General features: G+C 45.7%; 1 protein-coding gene across 1 annotated transcript in view; it reads left to right on the forward strand.

Annotated features, from left to right (window-relative positions):
- Positions 1-18,157, forward strand: part of MAP2K1 (mitogen-activated protein kinase kinase 1) — a 52,242-nt gene extending 34,085 nt beyond the window's left edge. Inside the window, exons 5-11 of the mRNA XM_032232904.1 lie at positions 792-843; positions 5,682-5,806; positions 8,548-8,755; positions 10,077-10,141; positions 12,941-13,002; positions 14,301-14,346; positions 16,880-18,157. Coding sequence (XP_032088795.1) covers positions 792-843; positions 5,682-5,806; positions 8,548-8,755; positions 10,077-10,141; positions 12,941-13,002; positions 14,301-14,346; positions 16,880-16,993 — 672 coding nt within the window. The 3' untranslated portion in view covers positions 16,994-18,157. The remainder of the gene's footprint in view (positions 1-791; positions 844-5,681; positions 5,807-8,547; positions 8,756-10,076; positions 10,142-12,940; positions 13,003-14,300; positions 14,347-16,879) is intronic.
- Positions 18,158-18,584: the final 427 nt, after the last annotated feature.

Genomic DNA, 18,584 nt, shown 5'->3' on the forward strand with positions numbered 1-18,584 from the left:
AAGGCTGACTCTGCAAGGGGCAAAATCAGGGATGTTTCCTCCCCTCCAAGGATTGTAAATCATGTAGTAGCCTCTGTTTTATGCCTCCATCCCCAGGAACACATTTGCTCTTGCAAAGAAATGACTCACTTGCCTTTGGAAGAGTGTGAATTATTACGAAAGACCCATCCAGATGGGTGAACATTTGTGGGTGTGATTGCCAGAAGTTAAACCTGATGGTGTTTAACAACAGCTCTCCATTCCTTGGCACACAATATGGATTGGGGTCACATAGAGAGAAAAAGCAGAAAAAAAGACAAGTGGAAAAGACATTCTCTCTATGTGCGTCTCTCTTTCTGCTTTCCATCTGTCATAATCGGCTGAAACAAAAAAAAAATAGCTTCCCAATTTTCCTAAAGTTTTAAGACAACGTAAGATGACCTGCCTCAATGTCCCTCCACCTTGTCACCTTTAAGATACGTGGACTTCGACTCCCAGAATTCCCCAGCTAGTACTGCTGGCTAGGGAATTCTGGGAGTCAACATCCGTGCATCTTAAAGTTGGCAAAACTGAGAAACATTAACCTGCCCCGTGGAAAATGTTCCTGTGCTTGGTTGAGCTGCAAACAATTTTTCTTTATAAAAAATATATATATTGGGCTTGGAGAAAATGATAACAGGTACCTGGGTGTGCCTGCATCAAACTGGAAGATTCTATTGAGGAGGAATACGGTTACATTCCTTCAATGTTTATCCAGTGACATGCTGGTCACTGTTTGCTTGCTGCAATGAGCGCCTTCTTTTGATTCACAGGTTATAAAAGGCCTAACGTATTTGAGAGAAAAGCATAAGATCATGCACAGAGGTAGGTGATTTATCTTTCCTTCGAGCTCATCCTCAACGCAGCCAGATTTTCGTCACTAGGAATGTTTTGCTAAAAATTGCGAGCAGGGCTTGTAGAGATAGAAATGTCAGGAAAATCAAGATTGAGACTACAGAACCGGAACTCTCTCCTAAAACTCTGTGGAGATTCTCAGTCATCCAGGTTGTCCCAAAGGTGCTTTTTTCCCCTCTTTTTTTTCCCCAAGAGGCAATTGGACTTTCTGGTTTTTCTTTGAAGACCTTTTGCTTCTCATCCAAGAAGCTTCTACAGCTCTGACTGGTGGGGAATGGAAGGATTTTTCCACCCCAAGGATAAAACACCCAGACAGAAAATGAGCAACGTGGTATATGCAGTACAATGCAGTGAAATACGTGCAGATCTGTACATTGGGGAAACAAAACCACCACTTCATAAACGCATGGCACAACATAGGAGAACAAACCCATCAGGACTAGATTCAGCAGTCCATCTGCATTTGAAAGACAAAGGCCTCTCTTTTGAAGACAGCAAAGTCCATATTTTGGAAAGAGCGGATCGTTGGTGTGAAAGAGGAATCAAAGAGACCATCTATGTCCAAATTGAACAACCTTCTCTCAATGGAGAGGGATGGACAGGACATCATCTATCTCCAGTCTACAGCACAGTCCTTTTTTAGCAGTTCCAAAAAGGCTCCACATCCATTTGCACCACTCGGGACACAGATAAACATCTAGGTGACCTTAATGACCTGCTAAAAGAATGCAAATATCCAGCTGTCTGCAAGGAGTATCAATCCTTCCATTCCTCACCATCCAGTCAGAGCTGAAGAAGCGTCTTGGATGAGGAGCGAAACATCTTCAAAGAAAAACCAGAGTCCAGTTGCCTCTTGAAAAAAGCACCTTTGGGTCTACCCCAAAGGGCCTGACATCCCTCCCACTCCCTTGCAAATCACCTGGGGAGTGGTCCACCAATGTTGCTGCATTTCCCTGGCTTGAAAACCGGGCGATAAAAGTAGTTGTTAACTTACGACCACAACAAACCCATAATTTCAGTCGTAAGGTATTGTCAGAATTTGAGTTTTCATGTGACGAGACTAAGTTTGATTATCGTCCATACATTGTTGTAAAACAAGTCACTATGGTTGGTAAGGGAATCACATGGTTGTTGAATGAAGCACTTGGTCCTTAAGTGAATCCAGCATGGCCTGATGGGTGTTTTTTGCCATTTTCTGCTATGACAAAATGACAAAAATCATCTCAAATAATGGCTGGATCATTGCAGGACTCTGTTGTAAATGGGAGCCACTTGCCCAAAATGTGGTCATAAGTCAAGGACTACCTGTGTTTTGAGAGGGTTGAAAAAGCTTCATCTTAAGCACCGAATTTCAGACCACTTTCTATCTACGATGCCTATAGGGCAGGGGGTCCAAACTTGGGAACTTTAAGACTTGTGGACTTCAACTCCCAGAGTTCCCCAGCCAGCCAGAATGCTGTAGAGTGTAAGATTTGCCACTTAAGTTGGCTTCCTGCAGAGGAATGGGGTGGGGGTGGGGGGCTGTGTCCCAGCACGATCCAGTCCCAGCTCCCCAGGGGCAAATAATGCCATTTGCACCAATCAATGCGCTCGATATGCTCACATCCGCCAGCTGGTTCCTGCTAGTCATTATTGGACGCTCAGGTGGCGGAAATCAATACCTGAGTTCAGAGAAAATACAAGCTGGAAATACGGCTGAGAAAAATGAGACTGACGAAGCCGTGAGAAACAATGTACCGGAACTGGATGTTGCTTTGTGCTTAAAGAGTCTGAAAACTTCAAAGCCTCGGTGATTTCCACGCACTTTGAAATGGCAGCAACACACCTGCTCTTCAGCGGCCATTTTACTTTCTTCACCGTTGTGTTCATTTTGTTCTTTACCTCCAACAATTCAGGGGAAAGGAGGGGAGGGGTTGTCCTATGTTCCCCTGTGAGGGTCCCATAAGATGCTACACCGAATGAAACAAAACCAACTGCTCTGGTCAGTTGCTCTGAATGACCTTTTCTTTAGGGGGAGGTAAGAAGGGGTGAAACCACAGCCCAGGGATGGATGGATGGATTTATTTATTTATTATTTATTTATCTTCTGTCTGTCTGTCTGTCTACCTATCTATCTACCTACCTACCTATTTAGCATCTATTCATCTACTATCTATCCACCTATCATCTATCCATCCATCCATCTACCTATCTATCTACCTATTTAGCATCTATTCATCTATCTTCTGTCTGTCTGTCTACTTACCTACCTACCTACCTATTTAGCATCTATTCATCTATCTTCTGTCTATCCACCTATCATCTATCCATCCATCCATCTATCTATCATCTATCCACCTATCTATCCGTCTATCCATCCATCCACCCACCCACCCACCCACCCACCTACCTACCTACCTATATCTCTATCCATTCTTGTGGTTTTTAAGGCGCTTTGCGTCCACAAGTGGAAGCAGCAAGCAGTTCTTTCCCGCTGCTTGATGCCTGCTTTCCTCGAACTCGCCCCCCCTCCTCCTTTCTCCCTGCCCGGGTGGTGGGATGAATGGCAGATGGGCTTGCTTTCTCCGGGAGCCTTAATGCAGGGCTAATGACTGCTTAAGTGCTGTGCTCTGCTGAGTGGTGTCCTACGCCCACAGGAAGGGGGGGGGGGAGCGGCTTGCAAGGCTTCAGTCTTGGTGGAGAAGCCGTTGCCTGGTTACCAGCAGCCTTCCCACAGGGAAGAGGAGCATCCCAACATGTCCTCATCCCGCCCGGTCATCCTGTGGTTCTCCAAAGAGCTCGAGATGCTGCAGGCAGGGAGAAGATTCTGGCTGCTGATTTACTTCAGGTGGAAGAAGCCCATTCAGATGATCAGGAAACCTAGCGAAAGGTGGATCCTGTCTTGTTCCACAAGAGTGGCTTGTAGAGACTCTTGAAATGGTCCTGCAAGACAGAGCTGGCTGTTGCTTTTTGGATACCAACAACAGCTGGTATCCAAGCTGGCATACAGGGGAGTCTTATGCCCACAGGTCTAAAGCACCAGAGGGCAAGACAAGGAACTATGGATGGAAACTAATCAAAGAGAGAAGCAACCTGGAATTAAGGAGAAACTTACTAGCAGTGAGGACAATTAACCAGTGGAACAGCTTGCCACCCAAAGTTATGGGTGCTTCATCACTGGAGGTTTTTAAGAAGAGATTGGACAGCCACTTGTCTCAAATTGTATAGGGTCTTCTGCTCAATCAAGGGGTTGGGCTAGAAGACCTCCAAGGTCCCTTCCAACTCTGTTATTTTACGTCCTATAGTGGGAGCTATATAATAGAGTGAGGGGGATCATCTATTTCATCCAGTAACTGTGTTTAGAATGGAATGCCTACTGAGATGGAAGATGAAAGGAACTTACTGGCTTTCAAAAACCCCAAATCTGTTTCTAATAATTTTATGGCTATACTTTTCTCCGTATCCCATAATGTTAGCATGCTAATGGATTTCGATGGCTGTTCCTGTGTCTCTAAATAAGTTCCATGCATCTTCTCTGCTTTCAGAGGCCTCTAGAGCGGAATCTCCAATCTTGGCAGCTTTAACACTTGTGGACTTCAACTCCCAGAATTTCTCAGCTAACTTTGCTGGCTGAGGAACTCTGGGAGTTAAAGTCCACAAGTCTTAAAGTTGTCAATATTGGAGATCCTGCTCTAGAGCGGGGGTCGGCAAGCGTAAACACTCAAAGAACCATTTGGACCCGTTTCCCACAGGAAAGAAAACACCGGGAGCCACAAAGGTCCTAACCGGAAGCCCCCTGTTCAATTCTGGAGCTGACCGGAAGTTCAGTTTCCCCCACCATGGTCTCCTCCTAGCGCAACATACTTTTTCCTCTACCTGTCATAACCGAAAGCCCTTTCAATTGTGGAGACAACTGGAAAACCCTCCCCTTGCCATAGAGTCCTCTCCTGGCGCACTGTGCTTCTCTCGCCTCCCCCCACCGGAAGCTCCTCTCAAAATTATGGCGCCGACCAGTGACGGAGCCGCAGCAGAGGGAGGAAAGAGCCACATGCTACTCCAGAGCCGCAGTTTGCTGTCCCCTGCTCTAGAGCAATGCCTCTCACTGCAACATTCACATCAGTAGCAGGCTGTCAGTCATCATGGCTAGCAGAGAAAGTCACATTGTTCTCTGGTGACTCTGCCTTAGACCAAGGTTGATTCCGTGGGATGTTAACATTTTAATCTCGTTTACCCCTTTCTATACAGGTACTCCTTGACTTACAACAGTTCATTTAGTGCCTGTTCAAAGTTACAACAGCACTGAAAAAAGTGGCATCTAACCGTGTTTCACACTTATGACCATTGCAGCATCCCCACGGTCACGGGATCAAAATTCAGACCTAATTCACGTTACGATGTCCCAGGGTCATGTTACGGTGTCCCAGGGTCATGTGATCCCCTTTTACGACCGTTCGACAAGCAAAGTTAATGAAGAAACCAACTTCACTTAATAATTACTGTTACCCTTAACAGCTGCAATGATTCGCTTAACAACTGGGTCCAGGAAGGTCGTAAAATGGGGCAAAACTCACTTAACAACTGTTGCTTAGCAGCAGAAATTTCAGGTTCAAATGTGGCCGTAAGTCGAGGACCCCCTGTATATCCGATGCGTTACTCCTTTTTATTTAAGGATTTGAATATTTTGTCCGTGAGCACAATAGAGAGAACGCTTGGGGGATTTTACAATCTTTTGTGTGCTACCAAACAGAATAGCTGTCCCAGAGCTAAAATATTTGAAGTATTCCCCATTTTTTCCTCCCCCTCTCCCACTTCCTCCCATCTCTCTCCAGATGTGAAGCCCTCAAACATCTTGGTAAACTCAAGAGGAGAAATCAAACTCTGCGATTTTGGGGTCAGCGGACAACTGATTGATTCCATGGCCAACTCTTTTGTGGGCACGCGATCTTACATGTCGGTAAGTTCAGGCCGTGGGATAGCTGCTGTCGAATTCCGACATCCTAACAGCTGCTCAGTGTCATGATCAATCTCTTGTTGAGTGTTTCCTTGCTTGCAAAGAGCACAAGTGTTTTGCACAGGAGTGTGCAACATAAGGATGCCCTCTCATTTCTGCCCAGGGCTGCTGCTTGAGGCAGAGATTTAGAGATGCTAAAGAGAGTGGTATTTAGCCTAACAAAGAGAAGACTTAGGGGAGACAAGATAGCTGTTGTGGCCCACCAGCGGCCAGCAGAGCTGGCAGCAGACTCAGACAGTGAGGAGGTTGGGGAGGAACATGAGCCAGTCCTGGAATCCGCAGAAGGCTCTGATGAGGACTCTGCTTTAGAGGCAGAGATGGGGCCAGGGCCATCTGTCAGTTATTAGCTGCCTTCGGAGTCACAGATCAGTGAAGCAGAAGAACAGTTGGAGCCTGTGCCCGATGTGCGCATGTGCAGAGCTGCCAGGAGAAGGGAACAGCTAAGGAACAGAGGTTGACTTGGGAGTAAAGGCACAGGTGGACGGTGAGTGGCCCCTCCCATAGGGAATAAAGAGGAGCAAAAGGGGAGGGGAGTTTTCAGGAGACAATTAGTTTGTTTAATTAGTGTGAAGATTTGTTCGTGACTCTCAGAGATTCCTTGCCAAGTATTTCCTTCTACAGCAGTTACCTTTGGAGGATATCGGCCTGGCAGCTCTCCAAGCCTGATAAGGTCTGTGGTTGTCAATTCACCCTTGAAAGACTGTTTGCCGGGACTTTGCTGGATGTGAATGAGAGGAATTCACATTAGCTTAGTAAAAAGGGGTTTTATTGGGACAAGGAGTCTGCTTCGTGATCTTGGGAAGTCTAGGTCAGAATAACCATCCTCCATTACTTGATGGCTGTCACAGGGAGATGGTCAACCTATTCTCCAAAGCACCAGAGGGGCAGGCCCAGAAGTAACAGGTGGGAGATCATTAAAGAGAGATACAACCTAGAAGTAAGGGGAAATTTTCTGACAGTGAGAAGATGTAATAATCAGTGGACCAGCTTGCCTCCTGGGGTTGTGGGGGCTCCAGCACTGGAGGTTTCCAATAAAAGTTTTGATATCCATTTGCCCGACATAGTATAAGAACTGCTGCCTTGGGCAAGCTGTTGGACTAGATAGAAGATCTCCAACCTCCTCCCTTCCAGTGCTGGGATACTATGATATTGTCTTTTGGAGAGTTTCAGTCATGTGGAAGGAGTACGATTGGGGCTGAAGTCCAGAGCTTCCTGGGCTGGTGGTACATCTGGAGATGGAGTCTAGCCTTCTCACAAATCAACTGCCATAGTGGGCAGTCAAAAGCACATAACAAGGATGCTTCCTGTTCCCCTGCAAATTCAGGGCAGAAATCTGGGGCATGTTTCTAATCAAACCACTAGGCTGCCACCAGCCACCATTTCCCCCCACGGAATGATCCTTGGAAGTCTCCAGAGGGGCCGAAGGTTCCAGAATGCTGAAAGGCTCACCTGGTTTTTCAATGGATGGGCTTCCCATTAAGGAATTTTTAAAAAACTTCATAGGAAATTTCAGTCTGGTAGATTAGGGAGTCTTGGATAGGTTAAGAAAAGCCACCAATGGATTGTAGAATAAATCAACCCGAGATTCTCACCCAAGGCAAAAATGACCAAGCTCTTAGTTTGGACACCTTATGGAGAAGTCTATAATGCAACAAGGTGGATGGGCTTCATTACAGTGATGTGTTGGGGTTCCAAGTAACATACCCATAGCAAACAAAACTCCGAGGCAGGCAATTTCCTCAAAGGATGGCTTTATTGGATATGTCATATTGGCACAGGCTGGTGGAACAACTCTGAATATTTTCAGAGTTTCCTACGTAATTAAAAGTGAAAGTTTGTCACTTTCTCAAAACAATCAGTCACACGGTCCAATCAGGATACTTGTCCAGTTGCCAGGTGACTCCAGTCCACTCCTTCCAAGCACCTGCAGGAATGTCCTTGGGTCCCATGAAAAAGTATTTTGTTTTGGCTACAACTACCCAACTACCTCTATTCCCTATCCCTATCCCTCTTCTTTGGTGTGTCAGCACTGAAGTCTCAAAATGGCCTCGGTCAGCCCAGCTTCAGGGTTGATATGATGACAGCCAGAAGATCTGAAGGACCAAAATGGGGCCACTCTGCTTGGTATTTATGGAATCCCCAGTTCCATTGTTGAGTTTGATAAGTTTTCAAACTCTTGAGTCCACACCCTGGCCACAAAACCTAAAGGTTTGAAGAAGTGGAATCTAGTTTCACATTATCAGATTTTTCTCCCTCCATCACCGTTTCCTTTTTTATAATAAAAAGTTTTTTTCATTTATTATTGTTACATAATAAAAAAATTCTTTTGCGAATAGAATGTTCTCCGGATTTTCCCTTTAATGTTTCCAAAAACACATCATTCATTCTACACTATATTTCCATTATTTCCAATTTTAGCCATATACTTTTCTTCTCATAATTTCCCATTTCTAATTTTTAATATATATAAACAATATCATTTCCCCCCTCCTCTTTAGAAACAAATCAACTTATCATTTCTTTTCCATCTGTTTTCTGTTTAGCAACGTATGTCTTCAAGTTCAATTTTTACAGGGTCAACATTTAACATCTCCCTTTCCATGCTGTGACTGGACGGGCTTTTGCTGCTGCACGAGGCACATTTTCCCACCATTGCCACTCGTTCTCTCTTTGTCTTCCCCCAGCCAGAGAGACTGCAAGGGACCCACTACTCGGTGCAGTCGGACATCTGGAGCATGGGGCTTTCCCTGGTCGAGATGGCCATCGGCAGGTACCCCATCCCTCCGCCCGATGGCAAGGAGCTGGAGCTGATGTTCGGCTGTCCTGTCGGAGCCGACTATCCCGTCTCAGAGACGTCTCCGCGGCAGAGAACGCCAGGCCGGCCCATGAGCGGTAAGAGGGCACCAACTGGCAGTGCCACCTTGGGGGCTGGAAACGGACCACTCCTTTGAGAAGGGAATTGTGACTGGGGATTTTAGGAAGGCCAGTGGGTGTTGTGGGTATGGCAGTCATGTTGGGATAGGTGGGCACAGGCAGAGCTGGCCATGCCAAAGCCACCTGATCCTTCCAGCATGGACTGGAGCTAGGAGCTGAATGTCAGGCGTGCCTCCTTCAGCATCCAAGAAAAGAAACCCCCAACTCCAATTAGTTAGAGAAAAGGTACATTTACTGGATATGAAATGAAAACAGCGAAGATGAAGCAAGATCTGAGGCAAAAAAGCACGAATTTGTACATATCAAACATTTACCCAAATCCCTCCCCCTGGTTATCCCAACCAATGTCCAATCTCCAGCTCCCAAAGATGTCATGTGGGGTGCATCTTCAGGTGGCCTCATCCAGCAGATATGCAGAAACAGTTAGCTTTGACCAAACCCAAGCACGAGCCTTCAGCATGCACAGAAGATGGTGAGAACAAAACTCCCCCTTTCAAAATGTCTCCACCAGACGATTCCACTCCCAAATACCACTCCCTCCCCTTACTATGACAGCCAATAGCAAGCAAGCAATATAGAGGCTGACACTGGGTCTTCCGATCTGCTGAAACATCTTCAGTGAAGGGGCCATTTCTTCCCACTGCCCACACCTGCTTCTACCAAGGCTTTGCTTTCGTTCAGACAGCCCCTGCTTGGTTACAGGGCCAAGATTTCCTGACAGTCTAGGCCAGGGATTTTCAAATGGGGCTAATTAAAGATGTGTGGACTTCAATTCCCAGAATTCTCCTGTCAGTGTTCATTCATTCATTCATTCATTCGTCTTGTATTAGTTGAAAATGGCGAAGATACCCAACACACCTTCCCCCTCCTATTTTGCCCACAAGAAGAAGCCTGTGAGATGGGTTGGGCTAAGAGAGCAGGAGTGACCCAAAGCCCCCCAGCCAGCTTTCATCCCTAAGGCTGGACTAAACTCAGAGTCTCCTGGTTTCTGGGCCAGCGCCTTAATCACTACCCGGAACTTGGTCTATGTATGATGGCTGGGGAATTCTGGGGGTTGAAGTCCACACATCTCAAGGTTGTTGAGTTTGAAAAACATTTTGTTTTTAGCAAACACTCGCTGACAAAACCTACACTATCTTCATCAGCATTTCTGGAAGAAATTTCAAGACCTCCCACTGAACGAATTTTGGAGGCAAATAAGTCTCATCAGAAAAGAATGAAAAATAAGCTATAAACCAAAGAGTGAAATTAATTTTGCTGACGTATTGTCATTTTTCAGCCTACAGTTCAGACAGCCGGCCACCTATGGCCATCTTTGAGCTCCTGGACTACATTGTCAACGAGGTGAGTGGAATAGTGAGTCTTCTGCTTTTTTGTCTCCTGCCATCAGAAGGGTTTTTGCTATCGTAAGAAGCATCTTGGAATCATGCTGTCGTGATTGGCTCCTGCCCTGGATAGATGTCTGTTGTGGCCTATCGGCCACTGGCCACTCCAGCAGCCGAAGCAGAGGAGGAGGCTTGGGAGTTAGGGTCAGCATCAGGGCAACCTGAGAGCTCTGAGGGGGAAGAGGGAATGGAGCTGTCAGAGACAGAGGCAGAGCCTGGGCTGTCCGTCAGCCCTCAGATGGGGAGTCAACAGCCCCCAGGTCTGGAGGTGGCTGATGAGGAAGAGGGGGAACAGCTGGGTCCAGTGCCTGACGTGCGGATGTGCAGAAAGCAGAGGAGAGGAGAGCAGTGGAAATCAATTGGCCGGTCCTTGGGACAGAAGAGCCACTGCTGCTAGTGAGACCCCATCCTAGCTCTGGGGATAAAAGGCAGGGGTTGGAGATGAATAATGGCAGACAATTATTCATCTTCTGGCCAGACAGATTTGTTAGCCTCCGTTGAGAGAGAAACTTTTTGCTGTGGCTCCTAATAAAGGAATCTTTCAGTTCACTTCAGAGGGTTTGTTGTGTTTGGGGAGCTGGGTCAGAACAGTGACCTCCAGGACCCCTTCCATTCTGCAGTGCTCAGAACCCCCAATGAGGTTCAAGCAATGGCTGGGATGTTCCCCCAAAAATCTTTGTAGATGGATGACATCTCACGTGAGATAGACAGTCTCACCCAAGGTCTTAGCAAGACCAGATATTCAAAAAAAGGGTTATTTTAGTGGTGCATCTGAAAGTGAAGCAGCCTTTCCCTGTGTGGCTGAACGTCTTGCTCTTCTAACCGGCGCATGAGTTGCAACGCCCGTTTCTGTGGCAACGTTAAAGTCAGAGGCAGCTGATGCTGGGATGCGAAAAGAAGTCAGCAGAGCTGGCAGCATATTAGGACAGTAAGGAGGTTGGGGAGTAACATGGGTCAGTCCTGGAGGCTGGGGAAGGCTCGGACAAGGGTTCTGCATCGGAGGCAGAGAGAGGACCAAGGCCATCTGGTAGTTATTTGTTGCCTCCGGAGTCTGACATCAGCGAGGCAGAAGAACAGCAGGAGCCTGTTCCCAGTGTGTGCATGCGCAGAGCTGCCAAAAGGCAAGAACCATTAAGAAAACAGGGTTTACTCAGGAGTAAAGCTTGGAGATGATTGGCCCCTCCCATAAGACATAAAAGAGGAGCGGACGGGACAGGAGCTTTTGCAGGAAGCAGTTCGTTTATCTGGTCAGTTCAAGCTTTGAAAAGTTCTGTTTGATTCTGTGCTAAGTTTAGTCCTGCTCTGCATTTGGCAGTTAGGTCTCTGGCATGATTCCCAGGGAGATAAGGTGGGTGTTTGTCAACATTCCCCTGAAAGACTGTGGCAACTCAAGCAGGCATCTGTCGGAACCTTCACAGACTATTTATGAAGCCTTGCGGACTGTGAATGACCATAATTTACAGCCGCATAAATAAAAAAGGGTTTTGGGGACTAAGATTGTGATTTATGCTTGCTCAGGAAGCCTAGGTCAGAACAGAATCCAAGATGGTTTGTTGGCCCCTCTCTGCTGAGTAGAGGCAGATTTAACTCTTTTCCCTCTTGGTGTTCCACCTGCGAATCTCTTGCATCTTTCCTCAAGGACCTGTTTCAGGTTGACTTCATTTAGTTCCCACATTTCTGCTAATTTTTAGTAGCATTTCCACCAGGACTAACAGATTCTGTGACAGCTTTGTTCCCTAGGCCATCCATCTGGTAAACTCACAAGATTGGTTCTTCTCACCATAAACATGTAGACTGTGTTGTTTCTCTGTGTGTCATATATGTGGGTATATGCATAACTTTGTATTTATTTCTTTGTCTTGCAATATTTATGTAGTGTAAAATTGGAGGTAGTGACCCTTGAAGAGCTGTATGTAACGGAATTTCATTTCTAATGTAGGCCAATTAGTGTACATTCAGAGTGACAATAAAGTTATTCTATTCTATTCCTAATTTTCTTCCCATTCCTCTTCTATTCTAATTTTCTATTCATTCTTATTCTATTCCTAATTTTCTTCTTATTCTATTCTATTCTACTCTACCCTACCCTACCTTACACACTACACTACACTTCCCGATAGTACACTACACTGCACTACTCTACTCTACCCTACCCTTCTCTACACTATTCCGCCCTACCCTACTCTACCCTACCCTACAGCATTTGGAAAATTGCTGAGAGTCTTTGAAAATGGAGCAGCATTTAAATAATCAACAGTCATGAAAGACTGACATAATTGTGACTCCTGCAATAGCAGGTAGAGAAGATAGATACTGTAGATTGGTAAGATAGATAGATAGATAGATAGATAGATAGATAGATAGATAGATAGATAGATAGATAGATAGATAGATAGATAGATAGATAGATAGATGGATGATAGACAGACAGAGAAAGAGAGAAAGAAAGAAAGAGACAGACAGACCGTTTGGCCTAGTGGTTAAGGTGCTGGCCTTGATACCAGGAGACGGAGAGTTCTAGTCCTGCCTTAAGCATGAAAGCTGGCTGGGTGACTTTGGGCAGTCCCTCTTTCTCAGCCCAACCTACAGGTTTATTGTTGTTATGGAGAAAATTGGAGAAGGGAGGATTATTAGGTACATTCGCTGTCTTGAGTTACTTATAGAGTAAGAAAGGCGGTATTAAAAACGCAGTGAACAAATGCTCTGCGTTGCAAGATCTTTTCTTCCCTTTTCACCTTTGTCCCTCGGTTGCTTTCAGCCCCCTCCAAAGCTGCCAAGCAGAGTCTTCAGTCCAGAATTCCAAGACTTTGTGAACAAATGGTGAGTTTGGTCTCCAAACTGTTTCCTTTGGAGGAGGGCAATGAAAATGCAGTGGGGGGGGGGGTAGTCTCTTTGAAAAGACATTTTGGTAATTAATAAAATGAGGCCCGTTTGTGCCCTTCTGGACTACACTTGCTCACAATTTAACATGATGACATGATTTTTAAGATTTGGGAGGGGGGATCATTTGATGGCCACACATAGTTTTTGAGCCATGTGCTGGGATGCACACTCCAGCAATGTGGATAAAGCCAGGGCAAAATCCAAAACTGATGTTATTTCATTCAAATAAAATGTGGGAATGATTGACCATGGCTTAAGCTAAGATTGCACCCCTAGTATGGTCCATTGCAACCATAGCTCATGTCCTATTAGATTGCACTGGATATAATAAGATCCTTCTCTTCGATATATACAAAGGCAAATACCACTCACTCATCAGGAAATCTCCAGAACCGTAAAGCCTACAAACTTGAAATGTGGCATGTATGTTCCTCATGGCTTCTAGGTGCTTGCTAAGAAAGCGTTTTTCAAAATGACCATCCGATCATCAGTATTTCTTATACAGTAATTAACACGCTCTGATGCTAAGAAGTTCTACTCTCCCTCCCCACTTGAAAAGAACTCTGTTCCAACTGCTGGTTGCCTCACATTCTGTTACCTCAGTTCAAACTGGCAGGCGTTCCACTCCTTTCCTCAGGAGCAGTCTGGGGCTCCATACAGTACTTAACATTGGTACCTCACCAAAATGTCTACACCTTCCTCCTATGGAACTGTTTCTGGACTCAAGATGGCAGGAGCGATATTCCCTTATGTGTTTCAGTCACCGACCACTGAGTCAACTGAGTCGATTGTGAACCAAATTTCTCCTGCAGAGTCTGATCACATAGTTTCGTCGTGAAGCTAGTATATACTGTATATATAATCATCATCAAAATCTTACCTCTTTTAGGTACATATGATCGTTTCTTTGAGCATAGTTACATTTTGCTACACTGTAAAATTAGGCAGATTTTGGCTATCCATCAATGAACTCATCCCTAATTATAATACACTCTTATATCTTCTTCTGCTGTTTGTTTTATTTTAATGTTTTAATTTTATTCTGGTCTGGGACCGTAATGAAAGTTGGACCATGCATTTAAGCTTCGCATTTTGGCTTGTCATTCCTTCAGCCTTTGCATGGAATCCAGAATTACAGGCCTCCAATTTAACATATACCGCAACCATGATTGGGGAGTTTGTGTGTGTTGGTCTCCCATACATCAGCTGCAATGTATAACTTTTATTTTTGACAGCTTGATCAAGAATCCGGCTGAGAGAGCAGATCTAAAACAGCTTATGGTGAGTGAATTCTTCCTGGTTTTTTGAAAGCTGCACATTGCAGGATTCCTCCCCTTGGAATGTACTGGTTTCTTTAACATGCTAAAGTGGTTTCATTAAAAACTTAGAAAGTCAACATGCACAAATTCCAAATGAGGTTACTTTTAATCCTGATTTGGTTGGAGTAGACTTAGGGTGTTGTATAAATGCTCTCCATTTATCTAAGCCTGAGTTAATTGTGAAACCCCTGGTAATGGCTTATCTAGTAACCTGTGTTGCCCCAGTCATTCACACACACATAAGTGTAGTTTAGAGAGTTCATTAATGTTCCCCAGCAATTCCCTTCACCCAGCCTCAGCACTGTCCCAAATAAATCCAGCCACAAGCAGACCAAGATCAGTCCACAAGGCAATGGCCAATAGTCCATAAAATGATTGAAAGTTGCTCCAATAAATATGTCTACCAAACAAACTTAAATCCACCTGGCCAAACTGAAATACACCCACGAGAGCTCACTTTGCAAGAGAAGTTCAGAGTTTCCAAGGTACAAAGTCAAGGAGGAAGCACAAAGAACAAGCACACATAGTCATAAACCAAACACATTGTTCCCCTCTGCAATAAATAGCTTTCTAGTGCAGCCCATCAAAACGGGAAGGGCCGTCTCCAGAGTAATCTGGCAGATCTCCATTGCTCTTGTCTTTTCTCTGCCCTGTGTGCTCTCGGATTCAGTATGGAAGGCAGCTCCTCTTCTTCCTCTTCACTGACCGCCCACCCCTGCAAGCTGTCCACAGCCGAGTAAATCTCTTTCGGCTGGCTGTTCAGAGTCTTTAATTAACTCCGTTCCTGATGTGCCAGGAACTCGGAGGAAGAATCTGAGGAGTCGTCCAAGGGAGACATCACCAGGCTAAGTAAATTGTGGAACTCAACCTTGGAGAAGTTCCAGATGGTTCCCTTGGGGTAGCTGTGATAGGCAAGAGCCCTGAGGCAGCTACTTGTGAATGGCGAAGACCTTTCATTACTGGCCAACCCCAGTATTCCTCAACCATGGCAGATCTAAGATGTGAGGACTTCAACTCCTATGCTGGCTGGGGAATTCTGGGAATTGAAGTCCACTGATCTAAAACAGTTTTTAAGGTTGAGAGAAACAGTTGTAGAAGAATATAATCTAGCTCAACCATGCAGCAAACATTTAGGAAAAAGAAGAAAACTTGCAGGTGGGAAAAGAGAAAGAAGAAGGAAGAGAAAAACACCCCCTCCTTGTTCTGTTGAGTATATGAGCAGGCTCAGCTTTCTGTTATTATACCCTTGAACAATAAAGTAGCATTTATGGAATGTTTGCTTTATCTGCTTGGTAACCCCAATACTTCCCTGATCATGTTTACACACAGTTCTCTGCTTATGACCGCAATTGAGCTCTACATTTCTGTTGCTAAGCGAGAATTACTAAGTGAGCTTTGTCCCATTTTACAACCTTTCATCTGTGCAGTTGTTAAATTAGTAACGATTGTTAAATGAACCTGGATTCCCCACTGACTTAGCTTGTCAGGTCACAAAAGGGAGTCAAAAGGGGACCTGACCTGATACACTGCAACCGTCATAAATGTGAGTCGGTTGTCAAGCGGTCCAATGTAAATCACACAACCATGGGGATACCGCAAAGGCAGTGTGAAAAAAATGGTTGTAAGTAACTTTAGTGCCGTTGTAACTTCTATTGGTTACTAAATGAACTGTTGTAAGTTGAGAACTACCTATACAACGGTCTTGTGTTTCTGCAACTTAGAGCTCTGGTGGTGCAGTGGTTGGAATGCAGTATTGCAGGTTAACTCTGCCCACTGCCAGGAGTTCGATCCTGACCGGCTCAAGGTTGACTCAGCCTTCCATCCTTCTGAGCTGGTAAAACCCAGATTGTCGGCTAACTCTGCAAACCACTTACAGAGGGCTATAAAGCACTATGAAGCGATATATAAGTCTAAGTGTGAGCACTATTCTTAGTCCAGTCCATATTTTATCCATATCCCATCCCATTTTATTCCATTCTTTCTACTCTACTGTCATGGTGGCACAGTGGTTAGAATGCAGTATTGCAGGCTAACTCTGCTGACTGCCAGCAGTTCAATTCTGACCAACTCAAGGTGTATCGTTAAATGTCTGTGGATATTCTCAGGTCCTGGCTGTCCCAAGGGTGCTTTTTGAAAAGGCAAGTGGACTTTTCTTTAAAGACGTTTCACTTCTCATCCAAGAAGTTTCTTCAGCTCTGACTGGATGGTGGGGATAGATATCTATCTTCAGTCAGAGCAGAGGAAGCTTCTTGGATGAGAAGCAAAACGTCTTCAAAGAAAAGCCAGAAAGTCCACTTGTCTTTTCGAAGAGCACCTTTGGGACGACCAACTCAAGGTTGACTCAGCCTTCCATCCTCCCGAGGTGAGTAAAATGAGGACCCAGATTGTTCAGGGCAAAGAGGCTGACTCTGTAAACTGCTTAGAGAGGGCTGTCAAGCACCTTAAAGCAATACACAAGGCTAAGTGCTGTTGCCATTGTCTCTTCCCCTCTCCAGGTCCACATTTTCATTAAAAGATCGGAAGCGGAAGAGGTGGACTTCGCGGGCTGGCTGTGCTCCACCATCGGCCTCAACCAGCCCAGCACTCCAACCCACGTCGGCGGACTCTGAGCCGCTCGCTGGCCACGGTACGAAGACTCCACCGGCTGCTGCTGCTGCTGCTATGCAACTTCCATTCCACGGGGGAGGCCGACTCGGAACTGCTCACTCCAGACCCATTGACGCGCACCGGGGTTGGGGAGCATGGCATGTGGGGCATTGGTGTCCCCAGCCACTTCCCGCTGTTTAGAGCCATGCTGTTCTGGGGTAACCCTCCCTTCCCCCCCTTCCTTTTCCTGTCTACTCCAAAGTATCCTGCTGTTCCCCCTCCACTGCCGTCCCGCTTCCGTGCTGCGCCTTCTCAGCTTTGTCGTGCCAAATTCTTTTCCAGGTCGAATCCCTTTTTGAGGCTTCGCGCGATCAGCTGTTGTGTTTGATTCTTAATGACCAAATGTGACCCTTCTGAGTCGCCAATCTGCAAAAGTTGAAGTGAATGATGGGGAACCTTGCTGGGCCTGGTTGCTGTCCAAAGCCCTTTGCAGACTTTGTCCCGTGAGCCTTGTGTATATCCTGGTGGTCCCCTTTCTTTTCTCCGGCTTTTGCTTAGCCAGTCCTGGTCAGAACGGTTAGCGGGAGTTAGGGGGGGACTGCCTTTAGACGAGACGGTCCCCCAAAAAATGGATTTGATGCCACTAAGCTGAGGTGGAAGTTATGAAGAACCCTGGGTCCTGAACTGGTGGGAAACCATTAGTGGGCTTCAGCCCGAGTAGCGGTTTTGTTTTGTTTTATTTTGGCCTCCGCTCCTGGGTCAGTATGAACACAACTGCTGATGCATTTATTTATTTGCCTTGTTGGATATTTTGGGCTGGCTTGGTGCAGTGTTTTTCAGCCTTCACCATTTGGAAGATGGGTGGGGAATTCTGGGAGTTGAAATCCACCCATCTTCAAGTGGCCAAGGTTGAGACAGACACTGTCTTAGTGGCATTCATCTCCTCCATCTGTTAATTTGGTATCTGTCTGTTGAGCATGGGCCATAGGAAATTGTCTGGCAGAATCAGTGCATTTCTCTCTCTCTCTCTCTCTTTATCTTTTAAAGGCATCAAGATTATTTCCCTTCCAGGTTATTAGATATCATGAACTCTGTACATCCGTTGTGTTGGAAACTTCTTTTAATCATTTTACTCTTCAGATGTTGAGCAACTGCATCTTACATTGAATAAATGTCACACAAAATCACTTTGGAGAGTTGTGGGGTTTTTCAACACGGCTGTTGGCTTTAAGGTGGACTTGGTGGCATTTGCGGGGGGGGGGGGGGAGAGGAAGTGACTTCTGGATTTAGCTATGCCGCTGGTCTCCCAGGCATGAGATTGAACAAAGGATCTGCAAACACTGCGTAACCCATCTGCAAATACCCCATAACCCATCTTGAAGATATCTCCCTTCTCCAGATGGAGGTGTCAACTCCTAAAGTTGTCATGGTGAGGGAAGGGGTGGGGAGGAGCACATACTTTCAGTTAGAGTAAGATCTCAGATTACTGCAGCAGGCTTGGGAGGGGTGCACCTCATTGGGGAATGTGATTTATGACACAGACTGACGGGGGTGAGGGGAACGAACAGGGGTAAAGTTCAGCTATAACTCAAAGCTCCGATCTGACTGCAAAAA

This window comes from Thamnophis elegans, chromosome 16 (genome assembly GCF_009769535.1).
Source record: "Thamnophis elegans isolate rThaEle1 chromosome 16, rThaEle1.pri, whole genome shotgun sequence".
Classification (NCBI taxonomy): domain Eukaryota; kingdom Metazoa; phylum Chordata; class Lepidosauria; order Squamata; family Colubridae; genus Thamnophis; species Thamnophis elegans.